General features: G+C 40.7%; 1 protein-coding gene across 5 annotated transcripts; it reads right to left on the bottom strand.

The window, feature by feature from the left end:
* Nucleotides 1–1,196: 1,196 nt before the first annotated feature.
* Nucleotides 1,197–17,741, bottom strand: dpr17 (defective proboscis extension response 17). 5 transcript variants are annotated; one of them, NM_169451.2, is made up of 7 exons: nt 17,317–17,741; nt 15,601–16,568; nt 4,535–5,478; nt 2,446–2,683; nt 2,112–2,326; nt 1,930–2,035; nt 1,197–1,785 (listed from the first exon to the last, which is right to left on the bottom strand). In NM_169451.2, exons 2-7 carry the CDS (start codon nt 15,938–15,940, stop codon nt 1,634–1,636), a joined length of 1,995 nt encoding a protein of 664 aa, NP_731670.1. In that variant the 5' UTR covers nt 15,941–16,568; nt 17,317–17,741; the 3' UTR covers nt 1,197–1,633. The 5 variants fall into 5 exon arrangements, with proteins under 5 accessions (NP_731670.1, NP_001138039.1, NP_001287297.1 ...); NM_001144567.2 differs by lacking the exons at nt 15,601–16,568; nt 17,317–17,741 and adding an exon at nt 13,961–14,531 and having other exon boundaries at nt 1,197–1,529; nt 1,584–1,785; NM_169452.3 differs by lacking the exons at nt 15,601–16,568; nt 17,317–17,741 and adding an exon at nt 13,961–14,531 and having other exon boundaries at nt 1,344–1,513; nt 1,584–1,785.
* Between the last annotated feature and the right edge of the window lie 3,877 nt (nt 17,742–21,618).

Here is a 21,618-nt window from a genome sequence, read left to right as displayed (position 1 = left end):
GTTGTTGGACTTAAGCCAGCGGGGATTCCCCTTTTTCGCCGCCGGCCACCTCCTCCCAGGATCCCAGGCTGTCGTCAGGCGAGTCAGTCATCAGCATCAGCAACATAGTGAAAAATATTTACTGCCTTTCGTCGGCAAGCGACTTTCTCTTCCCCAACCATCATACAGCAACCAACATCCGCCCCCCCCCCCTGGCAGGACTCTGTGTTTCTTGAAAATTGCTTCGCTTACGTCCAACCCACTCGCTTGGAGAGAATTTTCCTACTTGACAGGACAACGACAAATTTTACGTGTTGTTTCTTATTTTTACTCGATACTTTTTGTTTGTTTTTTGCCCGCCCAGTTTTTTTATACCCGTCGTTCTCGGGGAAAAACGGAGATGTGATTTCCTCTGCAATAAAATAGACTGGCTACCTTAAAGGCTTTATGACCCTTGGAATTCGCCAGTTTATGGCTTGTGTTATTTTTATGCACTCTACTTGGCTTTTCCCCTTGGCCAGGCCATGAGTGTTGGCTCATCTTTGTTTTGCCTTCGTCACTTTGATGGCCCAAACAAGGCCGCCAGTTGGAGTCACTGTCAAATTACCATAAAATATTAAATTATTTATGCATATCGCCATCGAGGAAATTCGTTTGCTGGTTGCTCCTTCTATCGTTCACGTCAACTGGGGGTCAGCAGAAAATGGGTTGTGGTTGGACTTACTTGGGGTTTCTTTTCGGCTTAATGTTGTCAAATACTTACATTTCAGCAAATACTTTTATAAGAACTAGAACTCATTTAATGTGTTTTTCTTGATGCTTTTCAGAAATTTATAATATGAAAATAACCCAAAAACAAAAAATTCCTTCTTAAAATAATGCTGTATTTCCATCGCCCACTTTTTTTTTTGCAATATAAATCGCGTATTAAATCTTATTTACGCCAGCTGAAGATGAAACGAAAATAATTCTGAATGCCAACCCAACAAATTAATTTGGTTAGCACCAGCAAAATAACTCATTCGATGCATTTGCGCATTTAGCAGCAAAAGCAGATTTATAGCACCGAATTGTATTTAAATGAAACTTTTTCGATTTTAATCAATAGCTCGCCAGAGAATACTAATACAGCCAATCAATTAGTTAAGCCTGATAATATTCATAAATGGTTTACCATTTGGATGGACCAAAAACCGAAAGAGAACACAGATTTAAATAAAGTTTCACATGATTTATTGAATGCCTGTTATTTATGATGGATTTTTATGATTCAGTTTTATTATTTTCATTTAATAATATTTCTCTCCGACAATAATCTAATTATTGATTCGATTTCACAACTTGAAATGGGGTCTGCTTAAATTGAATTTTACATTAGATTTAATGCAGTATGGTATGGGGATAATGTGAGACACGCAGACATGAGAGTTATGGCAACGTTTAACCTAATTACAGAATCGTCAATTCGGTTTCGACTGGGCTCCTGCTCCTGCTCCTGCTCCAGCTCCACCTTCTGCCTCTGTTGTCATCTCCGCTATTTACAAGGCCGCCTTTAATTAATCTCTAACCTAAATTACGTAACTGCAGATGGCGCAAAAGCTTACAAATAATTGGAAGTCGGACGCCGCGACCAGGCGTTCGTTCAATAGGCGAGTCACGTCTGGGTCGGCGGTGTGTGCATCGCTCCCTGCATCGCCCATAGGAGTCCAAGGATTCCCAGGAGTCCCAGCGTCGAGTGGCACGTGCTCCTCCCGCCTTTCGTCGTCCTTGCCGCCGTTGACATGATGGCCGATGCGGAATATTCACCTGTTGGCCATCGCAATTCGTCGCGGTGGCGACAGTTGCGATTAATATGAATCATTCATTTTGCCACACATTCAGGTAGAGGATAGGATAGAATGGGATAGGATATGATGGGTCCATTCCACATCCCGGAGGCTGTTAACTTACCGCTTAGCACGTGCAGGTCCACGGACACGGAGACGCTGTTCGATGGCTGGCACGTATAATTGCCGGAATCCTCCTTTCGCACGAGCGGTATAATTAATGAGCCGATCTGTAATAAATGTTTATGTTCAGTGACACTCAACTAGTTCATTAACCGCCGCTCCGCTCGTAAACACCCAACTAACCGTGTTTTGATTATCGCCCACGGTTCCAAATATATTCCGATCTAGCTGCGTATACCAACCAGTTCGCTCGTCACTATCGCTAATCTTCTTCTGGCCCCGGAACCAGATTATGTACTTGGGCGGATCCAGGGTGCCCCGTACGATGCAGTGCAGCGCCACCTTGCTGCCCGCCTTCACGAAGCGGCTCTGATCACCAATCAGCTCAGTCTTGGGTTCTGTAAACAAAAAACAAAAAAATCGTTTAATACTATTGCAAAGTCACTAATTTTATTTGACTTGCAAGGTAGCTACATATATTATATTTTCAAAGTGCGGCTTTTTCATAAACACTCACTGACTATCTGCAGGTGAACTTTGGCACTCAGCTTTGGCTCTGTTGCCATCTGACACTCGTACCATCCGGCATCGCTTGGCTCCACGTACTTGATTTGCAGGGACCAGGTGTAGTCGTGATCCTCCTGATATATCGATTGGAATCGCTCATCCGCTATAAAGGTCGTTTCGTCCACGCTGATAATGTGGTTATCGCGCATGCGCACCCATGAAACGGGTTTATCCGACAATCGATGTATCTGAAAATGCAATATATTGTTAATAGTAATTCCTAAATATGAGATACTATCTATTTAATGTACTATGAATTTAATATATTAATATCATATGAATATCAGTGATTAATTAACCTCAGACCCATGGTGACCTTTCTCCGAAAACCAGTCAACTATTCGGGCATCAAAGCTCAAGGCAGCCAGCATTTACATAACTATTATTATGTTAATCGCTGCCAATCTGCCGCTAATGAGCTTTCACATTACCCGGATTGCATTCGATGTTGACTAATCCATACATGAATAATTACCCCGGCCCGGCAAACTAATCCGGCCACGTTTGCCTGTCGTTTCGGTGTTAGTTTGCACAAAAAAGGAAGAGCAAAAAATGTGATGGCTCAAACGACGTCAACGGACGTTGAATCTGAGATCCAAGTGAATGTCTGGGGCCCGGAAATGGAAATGAGGTCGGATCTGAAGGCGGATTCTGGGAATGGGGGTGCGCATCTTTGGGCTAAAATATTCTCACAGTTGGCGCTTTGCTTTGGCCCTATTTTCGCAGGGCTCCTGTTTTAGCCCTGATTCTGCCTTCGCTTGTGGTCCGGCACAGATCAGCATAATTTCATTTGCATATCAACAATTCATTCTGTTTACGTTTATTTTTTATGACGTACACAAGCGCCCCGACTTGGGCTTCTATTTGCCATTTACAATTCCGCACAATTTATAAATATATATATTCACTTCTTTTAGCCCAGCCTCCTTTCAGAACCTGTTTCTTGGGCTTTGTTAAATTCCATTCACCAGATACCCCTGTATATATGTATATATTTATATATATATAGGGGGGGGGGGTTAAAGAAAGCACCTACGAACGCATGTAAATTTGATGTCTGTTGTAGCCGTATGGAAAATACACTGTGCAATATGTATGCATGCAAATAAGTGTTTCGCTTCTTCTATCCAGCTGTATCTGTATGTGTATATGTATCTGTATCTGTATCTGCGGATGTGTGAAGGCGTGTCTGTGTGCAATATGTAAATGCTAGTTTTATCTCCGGTCCGTTGAAATTAAAAAGGAATTCTGAAGCAGATGGGGGACACTGAGCCAGTCAGTCTGTCGCTGGCTTGTCTTCGTTTGGTTTAAGTTTCGAGAAATTCGTAAGTCAGTCAGGGTCGTTTGCCTTGAGTGGTTAAAGTCTTAATGCTCGAATTAAATCCTTGGTGACGTGTGTGGTCTTAAGATTTAGCTAATTTCTTAAACTCAGCTGGCGGAAATTTCATCTCTGTATTACGTTGTTGCCCAAATTTTAAATTATGGCTGAATCTTTGTATTTATATATATTTAAATTGACTTTTTCTAAGCTGTAGAAATACGATATTTTCCAGTTACCTTTAATGTATGTTTATTCTCCTTATTTGTAAAGCTTCCTTAACGGGATAAACCCATAAGCCGCTTAACTGACTGACAGCTATTTATAACACGTGACATTTAATTCAAATATAATATTCGCAATTAAACGTAATCTCGTAATAAAACCCTTTTTTCCCCAGCGAACCTTTAAGGCTTAACCGACTTACGTCACACGATGTTCCGCGACCTACAGGCAAACAAGTCGAACGGATTGTGCTACACACAACAAAACAGTGCACTGAACAAAAGATTTCCTAAAAGAGGACTAATATTAAATACGAAACTTAATTTTCAAAACTATTTTTGTTACTGAAACTATATACCCAAATCTGAAAACTAAATTTGTAATCCTGATAATGAAAATTAAAAGGTAAATACTACTCTGAATTAACTGGTTTTCAACTAACTTTCGTAGCACACTTATTTGGACTAGACATTTTTCGAGTGCACTTCTAACTCACCTGGCACGGCATGTAGGCGTGGTTTCCCATCTGAGCGGTGATGTTTAGCACGGGCATTGTCAGGTTGCGCCGCACCGCCGACCCCGCCCCATCGCCACCATCGCGGTGGGCGGCCAGGTAGGAGTGCTGCTCATTAAACATTTGACGGCGCTGCTCCTCCGGCGACATTGTCACCGCTTCCGAGGATGTTTTGGCGGCCGCTGCCTGGGCCGCCGCCTCTGCCGCCAACTTGGCCGCCTCGGCTGCATCAGCAGCGGCGCGGTAAGCTGGCAAATCCGCAGCCGCGAAAACGGGAAATGGAGGCAGGAAGGTCGGAATGGAGAAGCCCTTGGTCAATGAATCAGGGACACCCGGATGAAACGCGTTCGCCATCTTTCCACGTTGCCCCTCTACTCGCTCAATGGAGTTGTGCAAATCCGTTTCCGTTGATGCTGGATAAATTGTTGATATGAGCATCTCTGCTGCGGTCTCTGTTGCTGCTGCTGCTGATGCTATTGCCGCTGATGTTGCTGCTGATGTTGCTGCTGCGGCTTGTGTCGCTGTTGATGCTGTCTGCGCTTCTGTTTGCCGTACTGTGGCCTGAGTAGTTAGCCCAATTTGTGCTGACTGGCTGGTTGCTATCGCCTCCCCTGCTCCATCTGCTGATGACATGCCCCGGGCTACGGCCGTGGAGCTCCATGAGCTGGTTGCCTCAGTCGGTGGTGCTGTTTCTGCTGTTTCTGCCGTATCTACTACTGCCTCTGAGGCTGCTGTGGCTGGCTTTTTTGCTGTCGCTAAGTTGCTGGCTGTCGTAATTAGATCGTTTTGTGTTGTCATTGGACTATCTGGCAGAGTGGATCTTGTGGCCGTCGTAAGCTGTCCCTCAGTGTTTTTCCCTCCCCATGTTAAATCCACTGGATCTGGAGCACTTGCTCCTAGTTCCGGATTGCTGCAGGTGACTACTTCTGTGGAAGAGAAATAAAGCTGAGCACGTTAGTAAATAGCAAGCTTGGGCAAAGGAACTGCTAATTAGAGTGGTTTGTAATTAAAGTTCGTAATATCCAGAAAAGAAATTAAATATGTAACTTAAGTTTGTAATATAACATCAAAGAACTCAAGACTCAATTAAATTAGATAATTATATAAAAATATGTAAGGAACAAGAAAAGGGTAAATAAAATTTAAAGTGTACTTTAAAATTTAGCTTTTTGTCAGAAGGAAGACTGTGGCCGGATGTGGATCCCGAAATTTGTTTTCTTAATTCGTTTCTACGCTTTTGCCTGATATTATGATAATAACAATTATCAAGGATATGCGTGCGTTCGCTTGACACGCATTAAGTCCTAAATAAATAAATGTTATAAATGTATTGCGGCGAACATCAAAGCGCTTGGAAATTGAGAAAAATTATTGCAATCGGCTTATGCAAGGTGAATGAATTGAAATTCCGGTAAAACAAATGCGTTTCCCCTCTCTTTGGATGTGGAAACGATGTCACACACACTCACACTTCCTGCGGCACATGTACATATTTCGTTTCAGTTAATTTTCAATTACGCTTTTATGCTAATTAAAATCATAAAAATTTGCCGCTTAATGTCACCGCCTGTGGTGGCTTTTATTTCATTTGGCTCTCTGTTTCCTTTTAGCTTTTAATTTTTTTTTTTACTTTTTTCCACACATTTTTGCTGCTAAAAGTTGCTTGTTTTTGTAGCTTTGGCTGCCTTTTCCTTTTCCCACTGCCGGTTTCTGTTTCCCTTTTAAACTTTTCCTTTTTATGTTTTCGACTTTGTGCCCTAGAGGAAAATTAAACATAAAAAATAAATGGTAACTTTAGCAACATAATCATTTCATATACACGTGCATCAAACGTCCTTGGCTGAAGTAACTCAAAACAACACACCTTTACTTCTGCGCCAGGTACCAAGTGGCCCTGGTTAATCAAATAAAATGCAACCAAGTTGCAAAAAGTGCTTATGTAAATATTTAACATTTGCAGAGTCCTGCATTTAATTTGCTTTTATTTGTTTAAAGAATTTATTCCATTTGCCGCAACTATCGCGAGAATGTTTACTCAGTTGATGGCAAAAACTAAAATCATTGTTGCTCTGTACAAGTGATGTCAAGCCCCATCAATTGGGGCAAAACTTTATTAAAAGATTACAAAGCTAATAACTTCAGGCAATAAATTCCCCACAAAAAGGAAAAAAAAGAACAGCTTTTCGACTAGGCGAAAGCCACACCACCATTGATTAGCTCAACACAACCACTCAAATAAAGTTATTTTTAGCAACTTTCTGCCCCAACACGCTGGCAAGGACATGTTGCCCCAGGACACTCATCCACTAAATTGGGAGGCAGGGAGCCAGTAGGATGAAGTGCAGTTCGAGCTTGGCACTTCAAGTCATGGAAAAAGAAACTTTTGGCAAGCCGCAAAAACGGTGAACACAAAAATTTACATGTCCATCTGTTTGATTTCAATATAGCTTCTACACTCAGTTTCATGCTTTAAAAGTTTATTAGTATGCAAACAACTTTAGGAAAATGCCGTCAATTGGAAATTTACCTTGGTAATAATATCGGAGTCACGAAATAAATCAGCATTATTTTTCCTGTCGTATCCCATAAAATCGGAAATATTCGTGAGAGGAAAACGAACTCATTTGCGGTGAACCAACCACCAATGCCAGCCAGTTCAATGGCCAACAAAGGTGGGCCGAGATAAAAGGACTGGGACTTGGTACTGTTTTCCAGGGCTAAGATATCAGTGGTTTGATAAAATAGAATTTGCATTTTTAAATTATTTCATTTCACGTGCTTGTCAGAGCCTTGATTTAGGTTGAGCAAGAAATTTCAGCCGCTCTCGTTACCTTTCGGCTACCCTGAAATTCTACGTGTCTGGTTGCACACAAAAAAGACAAAAAAAAAAAAAACAAAAAAGAGAGGAAAGCCAAAAAAAAAGTGGAAGTAAAAGTGAAAAAAAGGGAGTCCACAAGGCAACCGCATAAATTTCCCCACGAAATCATTTCGAACGAATGCGTGTGATTTGGCTGTGTTGATAAGGTCCAACCAGGCCCAAATCCTGGCCCACGAAAAGGTTGCAAGCGAATTTCGGTTAAAATGCAAATTGAAAATTTCACTGCCAGAAAAATAGTAAATTTAAAATCCACTCCACAGTGGCATACTTTTTCCCATCTAGTTTGTGTTCTTTTTACTTGGTGTGTCAAGATGGAATATCCCAAAGGGTTTGGAAAAAAGTAAAGCCGGCACTGCTTGCTCAAGGCAGAGTTTGCATTTTCAATTAAAACCGATTTAGCCTGCAATCAAATCGGTTTTGATTTCCCTCAAAGGAATTTGCTTAGTCAAACACAAAAGAGGGAATTTATTTTTGTGGTGCATTGGGTATTTGTAAGTCCTTGTAAGGGGGGGAGAAAGTGCAAAAAAAAAAAAAAGAGGAACTATTCCCCCAAAGCCGATTAATTTACTGGGTTTTTGCCGTGTCCTCGGTTTGTTTGCTTTTGCCATGGAAAAGTGCCTAGTCTCGGCCAAAAGTGTGATCTGGCCATTTATAGCACTTGACGACAGTCAGTCACACACACGAGGCAAAAAGAGTGAAACGTGCAATAACACTCAAATTGTTTTCTTGTTTTCCACAACCGGAATTGGCCGCTTCCAGGGACAGTGGCCCAAATCCGTACCCCGTACCCAAAAGCGTCCCACAGCTTGTGGGCCCGAGAGGACTGGACTTAGAGTTCATATTTAAGCCGGCTTGGACTGAAACGCCAGCGGAATAGTAATGCTCACAAATTAGACTAGTGGCAGACGCAAAAATTACTGAAATTGTCATTCACTCTACCGCTGGCAGACACAAAGGGGCAACAAGCATGCTGGCCATGCCCAGCAGTTATGTAAATTCTGGAATTGGTTTAGGCCACTACAAAATGAACAACCATTTTGGACATTAGGCCAAAGCTCATCAGCATCCCGAATGTCATCAGAAATAGCCATAGTTAGAAAATGGTCTTACTAAACAGCAAAAACTAGGGACAAATGATGTGGAAATTCTAAAAATGAATAAATATTTGTGGAAAAAATTTTTAACAGATATAACATGGCTAATAATAGCACCCTTAGTATGTTCCAGTCACTATTGATCTTATTCGTATCGTTTAGCAAACTTGAAAACACACCTATTCGATGTTCCTGTTTTGGACAACTCAATTTGGAAACTCAATGATTAGATTTTGTTGGAAGCACATTTTTTTGCCTTCAGTATCGATTAACTTCCAAGTGGAGAAAAACTGAAATTTAATTAGTATTAAAATATTTATTGCGAAAAAAGAGCTTGAAAGTTGTTTGCATTACTTTATGGCCCAGCGACTTCTTAATTTAAAAAAAAGTTATTGGACGTCAGTAAATATTTGCGAAGAAAAAGAAACAAATATAAAAGTAATGGTTCAAACTTATAATCTTAGAAGAAATACCTTTATATTGACACAAATTTCCATATTCGGTCTTTATAGTACCCCAAGTGCTTGCAACCTCTTTGGTTCCTATTTTATAATTCAAGGCACTTTTAACTTTTCGTCTCGCCAAAGGTCAAGAGGTCTTAATCTGCGCAATCTTCGTGGCACGTGCATCATTAGCGTGGCATCAGGACACTCAGGATGCTCGGGAAATTCGCATCAGCTGGGGGTCTTCATTTTTCATGTAATTATAAAAAATATGCGTGGGCCCGCGAGCCGAAAACACACGCAGTAATTACATGTCCAATAAAATGTCATGGTTGTTTGGAAGGACAAAATGGCGGCGGCCGTAATTAAAACGCCAAGCGCTTGTGGCCAAAAGAAGACGGAGAGCCACTTGACTCGTGGCCATCTGAAGCTCATCCGCACCTGTAACGCCATCCACAACCTGCCCGCATCCGCCAACGCTGGTGTTTATGAGGAAAAGCCAGCTCACGGAGCAGCAGAGCAGCGGAGCAAACAGGAGCCGCCGACACACATTCTCGCATAAACCAGGAAACTTTTCACCGGGGAGCACTTTGGATTATAGCCGCCTCGAGTGCACATAAAACACGAGCCCGAGGACTCAGATTGCTGCATCTATCTGACTCATGAGTAACTTCGGTGTGGGCATGGGCATGGGCATGGGCATGGGCATGGGCATGGGCATGGGCATGGGCATGGGCATGGGCCTGGTCCTGATAGTTGTGTCGCCAGATTTGTGTTGCTCCAGCTGCGGGCTGGCAATCTTAATGAGTCCCCTTTGGGGGCCGCCAAGCAATTAAAGTTCAAATGAGCCAAATTACAAGCTGGTAGTCACCATCAAATGTTAGGCCTTGGGGGGTGTATATGTTTATAAGGAAAACAACTTCCAAGGAGAGGGTCAAAAAATAGGAAATCGCGCACCACTTCAAAGGAGATCACATTAAGCTAAATAAGTTTCGAAATGACTAATTGGATAACTTCGACCTTTGCTCAAGAAACTTCTTTGCCGTCTGTTATCTCCAACACATATGCAGAATACCCAATAGGCAATCAATTAATTATTTTTATTTTATATAATAGATCTTATATCAATACTGCAGTCGCTACAGCAGCCAGAGCATGTGTACAGCAAGTACCATATTTACAAAAGCGCAATGCTCAAAAGGTTAACATAATTAATTACAGATACTCTTAAAAAAACTGAATTTGGCATTCACTTTGTCGCTGGGCTCTAGTAAAATATATATAAATAAAAGAAATACGTAGCGTCAGCCTGACCATTAACAACTTTACTTTAGCAAAAGGCTAACAACACGCAACGCGCACCCGGCAACGTGCCACATACAACAGTGCGTATACGCAACACTGGGCAACGCTCCAATTTCAATTTACTGCGAAACTGAAACTGAAATGAACCTCAAAGGAAAGACAACGGGCTGGAGAGCCGCTGCTTTCTTTGCTGTCTTACTTTTTGGGCCGTTTGTTGGGAACACGTAGACTGGCGAACACGACGCCATAAAAATAAATTGAGCCAGGACAGGCACACAGTCAACGAGAAAACTGGGTGTGCCGACAAAGAGGCAGAAACCGGGAGTATTGAAGGGGGGTCTGGAAAAGGACATATTGAACACCCTAGAGCTGCAGAACCCCCCGCTCTTTGTTCGGTTGTTGTATAATTTTCACAGTGACACCCAACATATGTTTCAGTTTTGAATGAATCCTCGGATAATGGCGGCACAGAGCAATTTCACACTAAACACAAACATTTCCCCCACCTTCGTGCCAGCGAAAGCCACTCGAATAACAGAATGCCATGGAATATGGCAGCTTTCACCCACTCAAAGCACCCACACTCATGCAAATGTATCTTTAATGCGTAGACAGCGTTTCTGTTTGCCGACACACACACAGATACTTTCCATAAGATTTCATGTCTGCTATGTGTGCGAGCTATTTATTTATTTATTTATATTGTGAGCATTGGCATTCGGTAATTGTTTATTGATCGATTTGATAAATGCCACTTTAAATACAATTCTCGACCCCTCATTTGATTTTTTACTCAAATATTTATGGGAACACCAAGCACTTGTGATCAAATGTCATCGCAATATGCATAAAAATAAATAATTTATGATACAAACGGTTCAAGCTGATGAAGATGAATCAGTGGGGTTGTGGGTCTGTTAAGTGAGCTGTGGTGGATGGGAAAATCCTTTAGGGAAATTAAAAGCAAAAAAAGTCGAATATCTCAGTTTGCTTGGCTTTTTGACGAGTGAGGGATGAGGTTGAATAACAATGTTAAAAAAAAAAAAACGTCTGGGTGAGTGATGTTTTAAAATTTCTAAAATCTAATTTTGGTTCAATTTAAAATGGATGAAGAGTTGACCAGGAATATGGCAGAATGATTTTTATGAATATTACTTTATTAAATATCAGAGTTAACTGATACAAATTAGGAATATTAGTTAATATTAGAAAGATTTTTTTTCCAACAATTATGAGCTTAAAGGAAAATGTTTAAAAAGTGTATATACAATTCTTGTTTCTAACAAAATTTGCTTTCATTAAATAGATGGTTCGTTCGGTATCTACACATTGTGCTTTTGGTTTCAATAAATCAAGGAAAATAATTATGCGAAATCTCAACATCATACAAATATAAGACTTTTGCGTTATCTAGTTGATTTTTATGGTCTTCTTGGTAAATATTTAGCTCCACCAAGTCTAACTCTAACTGTAGGAAAGAGAAGCTGGTGGGGGCGAAAAAGCTATAAATAAGTTGCCAAATGTTGACCAGAAATGAAATAATTTTTCAAAGAGCCTCCTGCCGGGATATGGTATGTATCCCCCCTTTCTGGAGACCCCATGCAGCGATCCATAAATTACCACAAAGATGCCTCTTGGGCCCTTTGCTTTGTATATCCTTTTTTATTTCTTCGGTGGTTTGTCTTGTTCATTTCACACTTCGGCAAGGAATGAAGACAAGGCTCGTTGACTGCCGCTGCACTTTGTCATTTGTGGGTCATTTCTCGCTAGGTCTTTGTCGCTCGTTCACTGCCCCGTTCAACCCCTTCCTGCCCCTTTCCGACGTAATCCCTTTAACCTCGCCCCATTGCTATTCTCCGAGCAATTAAATGGCCCATATACACACACTTGTTGTTGTCTTTGATTGCCCAAAGCGTCGACGCAGCTGCAGCTGCCTCTGACCCCTGACCCTCTGAATAATTTAAGCTCACATTTTGCGAGCCAAAAGCGCATCAAGGCCATTCGGCTTACATTGTGAGCGTGATTGTGTGTGTGTGTGAACAGGAAATTGTTAGTTGCATGGCGAATGAGAAACAGTGGGCCGAATTGCGAGCGGAAAACAAGTCATTTTCTTTTTTGGCAGAAGACTTGCATCTTTGTTGAAAGCATGAAGAACTAAACTACTTTTAATTAATAGTGCTTTTCAACACCAAAATAAGGAAAATGTATTTGTAGAACACTTGCAAATAAAAAAATCTTCATTGTTTTAAACGCATACAAAACTCTTAATGAATACATCAACCAAAGTGGTTTTGTATATAGAATAAGCAGAAATTTCAATGTAATTGTTTCAAGAACATGCCCACCTATATTTGTCAGGAATTTTACACAAATTTTTCAGTGTTATTTAAATTCCGAATAAGACATTTCAACCGAAGTGCACCTTTAAACATGCGAGTTTGTTGAAAATTCGCGATGTTTCTGGGCATCTAATAAACCCATGTGGCATACATTGTTCCACCGTTGGACAATTTGTTGACCTGCGGCACTGTCATGTGCCTTGCCCAACTTTGCTTGTGTTACAATATTTTCCGTCATCACAGGACCTGCCGAGGCTGAGGTCAACTGGCAATGTGTGTGTGTGTGTGTGTCCTGCCGCCTAAGGGATGCTGCTGATATTGTTGTTTGGGTCTCTCCGCAAACCCATTTATAATTTATGAAGGTAAGCAAACACTTTTGGCCCTCGCAACGACGACCGCACACACGACACTGCACGACAGGACTGGAGGACATGACATCACGACCCCATATAGCAGCCTTAAAGGATTCTGGCCATTTGGCTAGGTGTAATAGTGAGAAGACGGGGGCGATCAGGAAGGAAAGGTCGGCCCAAGTCAACCTGTAGGCCGCTTTGATTCGAGGCCCAACGACTTTGCAGGCACATTCCCAAAATTAGCAGGGATCCAGGAACTATGTAAGCAAACAGAAAAAAAAACACTGCACAATCCACAGAATCCCACAGAAATTTTCAAAAAATCTGAATGAGGATTTCGAGAGAACAAAAGCCGGCAGGGTAGCAAGACCAACTTTGGCCGCATTATAATTTTGAATGTTTCGGAGCTCGGAGTTTGAGTTGGCTTGCATATGCTTTGTTGGCCCATTCCGCATTATGGCATAACGAGTTGCACTCACAACTTTCCAAAAGCGCATTTTGTTAAGAGTTGTAATAAAGGGACAGAAGGGCAGCTCAGTGGGGAAATCGTATAAGGGATTTAGAAAGGGGTAAGTCCACACTGCTGTAAACGTGTTTATTAAACATTTTTTGGTAAGTTTTCAATTTCGTTAATATTTTTGTGCGGCTGCAAAGCCAAAGGACCAACGTAGAGTTATACGAAGGGTTATAGTTTATTGCTTTATTTTTGCCTCCATTATTGGGCAGTCGACAGAATGAGAAGCTGCTTTTGCTGATGGAAAGCAATGAGGTTAAGGACCTTACGAAACTATTTGCGGAAACGGTGGGCCATTTTAAAACTTTTTCACTTATAAGAGGTGCGGATGTTTGTTTTAAAGTTTAAAAATGGGTATTGTATTTTAAAATTTTTGTGGTAAAAAATGACATATTTTATATAAATCCGCTTTGGACCTAAAAACTGGATTCTTTGGTTTAAAATTTACAAACCGTTTAAGTTTAATATTACTACAAATTTACCTTCTTTGGCAGCTTGTACTTATGTTGGTCGTTTTTCGCTTTTTATATTGACGTTGAACTTCTGTGAGTACCATATTGTGTCCTTCCTTCTAACACTTCGGATTGAACACTGGATTATGGCATCGGAGTATTGTTTTCTGTTTTCTGCTTGACTTCTCTTGATTTACATAATTAAACACCATAGCCTCTTCATCGTCGGAATATGTCAAAACCTCAAAATCGTATTCTTTATCAAGCAACGACGTATCCTGTCGGCATTTTTTGATTCGATCTACAAGTTTTTTTTGGCATTTTCGCATTTTGTTTTTTTTTTTTTCTGATTTCATCAGGTAGAATCGGTGCCCAGTCTTGAGAATATGTCCTTTATTTACGCCAATTCGCAGTGCAACATCTACGCTGCCCTTTATATGCATTTTTGCAACTTTAAGCTTAAAGGCTACTTCTTCTAAGATTTCTCGATAAGTCACTGGGCACTTCTTTTCTTTAAGAACTTCCATAATCAACGCACCATATGAAGCACATGCCATTTTAAAAAAGGGTTTACAAGAAATTTAGATCACTTAACTTTAACAAATTTTGAGCTTATATTCTGTTTAAGGAATAAATACTAATAATGGCATTGAATCACTTGCTTACTTGTGAAAGTTTGGTAGAGTAAAATAAATTTCAAACAAGGCAAGATTGTAATACAAAATGAAAAGCCGATTGGAAATTTAAAAGCATTCATGATCTTAAGTTATCAATTTTTTCAAGTACATATATCTAGCTTGAATAAAAATGACACTATCTATCGATATAATTAGCATATTTCTCAATATTTCATCTTCAAGTGCTTATTACGGGTCAGAATAAATTATATTAACTAGTCACTGTGCACAAGGAAGTTATCTTAATTACGTGGAAAATTCGAATTAAATTATTTATTAAATAGAATTACCAGAAGAACCCCTATATAAGGAATCGCTCCGCAATGCCGCACAACTTTTTGTCATCTTTTATGGGCCATTGTTTTCCCATTTCGCTAGCCCCGTGGCTTCTTCTAATCTAATTTCGGCAAATCAAATGAAACAACGGGAAGCTCAGCCCCCAGTTTCATCCTCCGCAATTTCAAAGAACGACAATTTCCTTGCCTCCACTCCCCCAGCTGATCCAGAACTACTAAAACAATTTGCCAGCAGCTATTTCGCGTCTTGGGATCCGCTTACGAGGACAATTATCCATGTGTGTGTTGCCAAGTGCGCATAAGATTTTTCACCCGGTACCCGAATAAATAAGGAAACGAGGAGTTGGAGATACTTATCCTGTTAATCTGGCAGAACAACAGGAGAACATAATGCACTGAAAGGATGTCGCTGTTTTCCTAGTTTTACGAGGCATGATTTAAGGTTTAAATACAAAAGTGCATTTAGGAAGAAATGTAAAAACTGCATTTTCCTGATTTGATACCTTTGCAAAGAGAGGGATCTGGTTTAACACTAGGGAATATCAAATCCTAAAGTGTATTCCACCCGTTCATAGGACTCCATCCCCAGTTAACTGTGTGTTAGAGTGTGCGACGTGAATGCGTTAAATTAAATCAAAAATGTATGAAAGTCACACGCACACGCAAGGAGTGAGGGAAACCCCCCAGCTGTACTTACGTATCCCAAAGCCGAGAGCTGGAAGGACCAAAAGGACGAAGCTGATGCGTAGCCAAGACGCTAGTGGGGATGTATGGAAAAATCGGCGACACCACGGCGCTCCTACTCCTGCTCGTTCTGCTCGTCCTGCCACTGTCATCTCGGTTGTCAACGTGGCTGGCCTGGTCCTGGTTCTGCTGATTCCGGTTCTTCGACTGGTGCTGCTCCAGCTACTGCTGCTCTTCTGGCTCCAGTCCTGCGTGGCAGTCCCAGTGGCCCAGTTCCTGGCTGCAATGACACTTACAGCGCCTTTTGTGCGCTCATTGTCCGCCTGCCTCCAATTGGGACTCGTTTGCGGCATCGAATCTGGCTTCTCGTGCTCCTTAGGACCAAGACCAGGGCGAGGGCCAGGACCAGGACAGACAGGATCTGCTGATTGCACTGCGCCGTCTTGGCTGGCAAACTTTGTCGCATTCTCTGCTCCGTTCTCGAAATCCCAGTCGAAGTCTCAGATAAATAGGTTTATTGAATTAATACACTTGGGGCTGGCTTGGGTCCTGGCTTGCCTCCATTTGGGTTCTATCTAACCTCTATACTGTTTCATTTTATTTTATTTTATTTCATTTGATTTTATTTCTAGCTTTCGACAAAAAATTGCAATTCTTCTTTATGGGTCGGCCACAAGTTTTTCGATGCGTTTTCTCAAGCGATTTTCGTGCAAACCCATTGTTGGCTTACTCGGTCTCTGCACTTGGTTTTGCACAATTTTTGTGTTGCTTGATTTATATATTTATTTAAGTGTTTTCGCCTTTGTTGAGTGGCAAACTTTTATTGGCGATGCAGTGGCACCAGCATAGACAAATAAACTGGCATCGGAACTCGACTTTATTCCATGGTAATCCAATTTGTTTATTTAGCTTTTTGGTCTCTTCCAAAACTTATTTTGTTGAACAGCACAAATCCGTTTAATCCCTAATAACTACATTTACCTAAAATGTTGTTTGCATACGATTTTATTGTGATTGTAAAAGTGGTTTTGGGATACCATATAATTGAGTATTAAAAGCACGTGAAGAAAAATACGTATTTAAAACAAGAATAAAATATAACCTTACCATTAAAAATGGTATTTCTTTAAAAACTAATCTGAACAGAGTTAACACTTCTGCATGGTAACAAAACTTTTGAAAACATATTTCTACATCTTGAAGTTTTACTTCAACAGCTCAATCAATGGAAAAGTCAAGTGCTCGAACTTGCCAAGAAATATAAATCAACTTATTTCCACTTAAACTTTCATAATCGTTTTGCAATTAATTACATAGAATTTCCTTTTTCTTGGTTCCCGGCTCACTTTCTTAAAAGTTAATAACTTGCACGGCTTTCATGCAGAACTATCACACAATGTTCTCGATGACTAATGGCCAAAACTTTTCGCACAAAAAAAAACCTTAAAAACTTCGACCATTTATAGTGTTTAACAAGTTTCACATTGCCTTTCGATGGGCTTTCTTTGAGTTTTAGGTCGGTGGCAAAAGGTAACAATGGCCATATGGCCGGGCTCTAAACGAATTGTGTGCAGCTTGGGTGGCTTATATTTAATGATTTAACACGTGAGAAAACATTTACACTTCAGTAACAATTTATCGCATAATCCGACTTGAGAATATTTTTTATTTCGCCCTCCTTGGCATTATTCTTGCTGCCCAAAATGATGCACAATAATCCCTTTTTTACGTTACGCGTCCTTGGAGAAATCCTCTGTTTTCTTCGGTCCTGTTTTTGTTCCTCGGCTTCGCAATTCAGCGCGGCATTCTAATATCCATTTGCATAAGGCGGGAGCAAACAAATTTTAAAAGTGATTTCGGCAAAAGACACTCGACAGGCGGCACTGCAGGACACGGGACACAGGACACCCAAGAGGACATCAAGTGGTTTAACTTTGTCTTAATTCTTCTTTTCTTTCTTTGCCACTTTCCATTAACTTTTTTCTTCGTTTCTGTTGTCACATTTTGTTTTCCTAACTCCCGCCTCTTCAGCACAAGTCCCTTTCAGACATAAACGCGTAAAATTGACTTCTGGTTGCGGTTTCGTTTGCGGTCTGGGTTTCCTTCCACCATCCGAGTCACGTCCGCGCGAACCGGATTCAAATTTTCGACTGAGTCGCGTTCGAGCGACGCCATCCCACTTCCCATCGAGTTCTTAACATTCCGAGGCGGATAGTGCCGATTCATAGCCATTCCGTCGAGCGTTCCACATCGGATTCTCCTCTGTTTCATGTGGCATACCGGTTCGTTTCCAACTTCCCCAGCTTTGTGCCGTTCACATCCCTCTGGTTGCACTGAATTTTCGGAATCGAACCGTCGGGTTATTTGCCGGCTGTTTGTTCGCGCCTGCGCGCTAATACTGCTTTGGCAACAGAAGATTGAAGATTTATTTTTTATTCCGCGGATGCCATTTGTAGATGACCAACAAAACACTTGTTTCCGCCGGACAAATGCCTATTTTAGTCGCACATGAATATCAATTGGTTCGCTCGACGCCACCAAAAATCGACCATGATGTAAAATATGAATTGACGCCTCTTAAAAATGGTATAAAGATTGATACATGGAATATATAAATCTCGTAGCTATTCAATTTTAAAATGAAAGAGTTTAAGAGTTAGCAGTTTGTAACCGACCTAAAATATAATATATATTTTAAGCAGTTAATTTCTATTCCCTCTTAAACCGAGTGTTAGCTTTATTTTGACATTAATCTAAGCTGAAATATACTCATCCGTTCTTCAGCACTTTTCTCTAAGGTTAAAGTCACGAGGCAACCAACAAATAATTGGAGTCGTGCAAATGGTGACCCCGTAAATCACGGTGGTGACCGCGTTGGCATTCGGTCACTAAATTAGCTCGGTGTCTGTTGAAAAATCATCGCCTTTAGTGGCCGGAATTTACTGCCCCGGCGAAGACATATCTGTGGTCTCGGGTATTGTGCGACAATATGCCATTATGTAGAATGGAGTGGGCCAATATGCGCGGCTTGATGAACGACGGCCTAGGACTAAGTATAATCTCGTGTGCTTTGTTGTCAAAGAGCAAGTAACAAATAAATATTATTGAACTTTTAAGTCCCCAGGGGGCGGTGGCCTACAGGCAATTGACGCCCCAGTGCGATAACAGAGCCAGCGGGCAGATAGGGTGCTGAATATCCTCACACAGGACCAACATAAATTCCTGCTCAGTTCAATTTATTGTGTATTGACACAGCTTACGGAGAAACAAATAAAAATGTTTTCGAAAGTGCGGGTGCGCTTGGTGCCAAAGTCCATCCCCCCATCCCCCCCTGCGCTGCGTAAAGAACTCCTCCCAAAGGCTCCAGGAATGCGGACGAGTTCCCCTCGGCTACTTTTGCCGCCCTTCCATTGGTCCTTGAAGTCAGGGACCTCGTTGGCATCCATTGTTATTACCTCTTTGTTGTGTTTACACGCCATTTGTGGTATTTCACTCACTTCCACTTCCATGTGGCTCACCTCGTCTCGCCCGCAGCAAAAGATCCTGCGGCGGAAGGTGTCGGGCGGGATGCGGGCCAAAGGCTAAGGGGCTGGCTGGCTGTCGTAAAAGTATATTTGAAATGCAAATGCCGGCGGGCCTTAAAATGCTCAACTTCTGGCTCACAAAATAATCAAAATATACTTTATGTCGCCTTTGAGCCAGTGAAAACAGTGAACAGTTGCGCCAGTTATCGAAGCCAAAAGCCAGGCAACAAAAACCAAAAGCTGCTAAAAGCCCATCAATCGAGTTGTGAAATAAAACAAAAGATCAAAATTGTAGTATGCAGTAAAGCGACTGCATAGTACTCTTAAAAATATATAATATTACACAAGCGACTTCTGGCACATATAATTTTCCATTTCTATCCATTAAGAAACTGTAAATCTTATTTAAAACATAGATTCTAGCAACAATTGCTTTTTTATAACAAAAAAAATATTTTGGGCCCTTAACAAGGCTAAATTTATCAAAAACTTTAAATAAATATTAATTATTCAGTACATTTTTGATGGTCCGTCGGAATTGCTCTTCCCAAAGACCTCAAACAGAAAGTTGATGGCTTTGTATTAGCTAAACATTGCTCAGCTGTTAATTTTAGCACTTTTTATAAAGGTCGTAAATAAATTAATATTTTTTGTTGGAGGCAATCGCATCTGGGCTAAATTTAAGCAAACATCATTTCTCTTGGGACAGGAACTTGAACTACAAAAATTGGTTTGCTCATTTTGGGGAGTGACTCTCGAGTCGCACGCCTGTCAATATATTTCAATATCTACATTATGATTGCTTTTCTCAATTTTTTCAGATTTCTTCAGACTTCAATTTTCCCTGCGAATGCATATAAATATATATTTTCCTTTGTCCATATCCTTGTTCGTTTTGGAAGGGTGCCCAACTCTGCTCTCTCCGAATATGCGAATTTTCAATGACATTCTAGACAAATTTCTGATAGACGGTACAAGGCAACATACACGCATACACATATGAGAAAATCTGGTTTGATTTTATCCTGCGAGTACAACGGAAAATGCATCTACGATATGAAATATTTGTGAAGGAAAACTATTGAAGAGCCAAGGAGATGGTCTGGAAAATACCAATATGCATAATGTTGTGACAATTTATTAGCAATTTATGCACTTAGGCCAAACAAGTTATACTCCTAGAGTGTCCTATTAACAAGACCCAAACGATAATGCAAATTATAATTTTGTTATTATTGAATCGGATGTGACAGCCTGAGGCTCGCAAGTGTTAATTCTGTTAGAAAATTTCATGTAAATTTAGGTTTCAAAGAATTGAATGACGAACAGCAATTGAAGAAAAATAAAACCAATATTCGGAAATAGATAAACATTAACTGCAACCTAGAGAACCAAAGTTCAGTCTGCACCTGCGGTTTGAGCCAGTTGAGCTGTGTTTATTGTTAAAGGGAACCAGCAAAAGTTCGAGAATCAATGGGGTTTGAGTGCAACCAGCAGCTCACAATCTACCGCACTTGATTTCAGTGTTCAGGCAATCGAGCCAAACGCACTTTAAGCCTCACGCTTTTCATTTCAAATGCCATAGAGAAAGGAAACCCATAGAAATCGAAACGCAAAGTAAATTGCACTTAATCGAATACTATGTAAATGAACTGCAGATGGAATCGAGTGCAAGCCGAATAGTCGAACGAGTGATACCTTGTAACAGTAACATTTTTTTTGTAACAGTAACATTTTTTTATTCCTCAACAATACTCAAAATCCACATTTCTTTCTGTGAGCAATTAGTTTTTTCCCTGATTTCAGCCAAATTTTAGTTGACTAAGTTAAAAATGCTAGATAAAACGTGTGCGTTGGTTTTCGGGTTCATTAAGGTTGATTGTAACCGCTGTAACCCACATTTAGCACCAACAACATTCGCGCTACTAACACTCTTTGTTGCATTTTTTTTTTTCCTATTCAGGCGGTCACCCTTTGCCCTGCGTGTCGTTATCCTTTTGTGGTGAATCAGGATTAACGGTAAATATAATTACTGCACCCTTTATCCTGCGACGGGAAAAGGTGAAGGAGACACTGGCGAAAGCGACGTGACGTTAATGACATTGTTGGTTGGGGTCGCAAACCCCCACTGGATGCGAACCCTTGGCTAATTTGTTCTATGTTCGACTTGCGTCTAATTAATGAAGATTGTCTCGCATAATCGTAACGCTTTATTTTATATTAATTGTTGTGGGCTTGCCAGACCTCTTAAGTGGTAAGCTGGGCATTTTTCTTACACAACACATCCTAAATGGGAATTTTAAAATACTTAGTCCCTCGTGCTTGGTAATTGGTCCTTTAATTGTATATGAAAAATTATTTTTTGGTAAGTAATTAGCTTTGCACCCGTAGGTAACGCAGTTAAGAAATTTAAAGTTAAGTATCTGGATGTTTATTAATATTTAAACATTACTTAAACCATATTTACAGCTATTACTATTTAATTAAGAGATTCTGTTAAAAAAAAA

This window comes from Drosophila melanogaster, chromosome 3R (genome assembly GCF_000001215.4).
Source record: "Drosophila melanogaster chromosome 3R".
NCBI classification, from domain to species: Eukaryota; Metazoa; Arthropoda; class Insecta; order Diptera; family Drosophilidae; genus Drosophila; species Drosophila melanogaster.
This window is presented reverse-complemented; position numbering and strand designations above follow the sequence as displayed.

Coding starts and splice junctions, on each gene's coding strand:
- dpr17 (NM_169451.2), bottom strand. CDS start 15,940: ATGCCGCAAACGAGTCCCAATTGGAGGCAGGCGGACAATGAGCGCACA. Junction 2,684..4,534: donor ACGCCTACATGCCGTGCCAG/GTGAGTTAGAAG, acceptor TTGCATTTTCAG/ATACATCGATTGTCGGATAA. Junction 2,036..2,111: donor TGGGCGATAATCAAAACACG/GTTAGTTGGGTG, acceptor CATTTATTACAG/ATCGGCTCATTAATTATACC.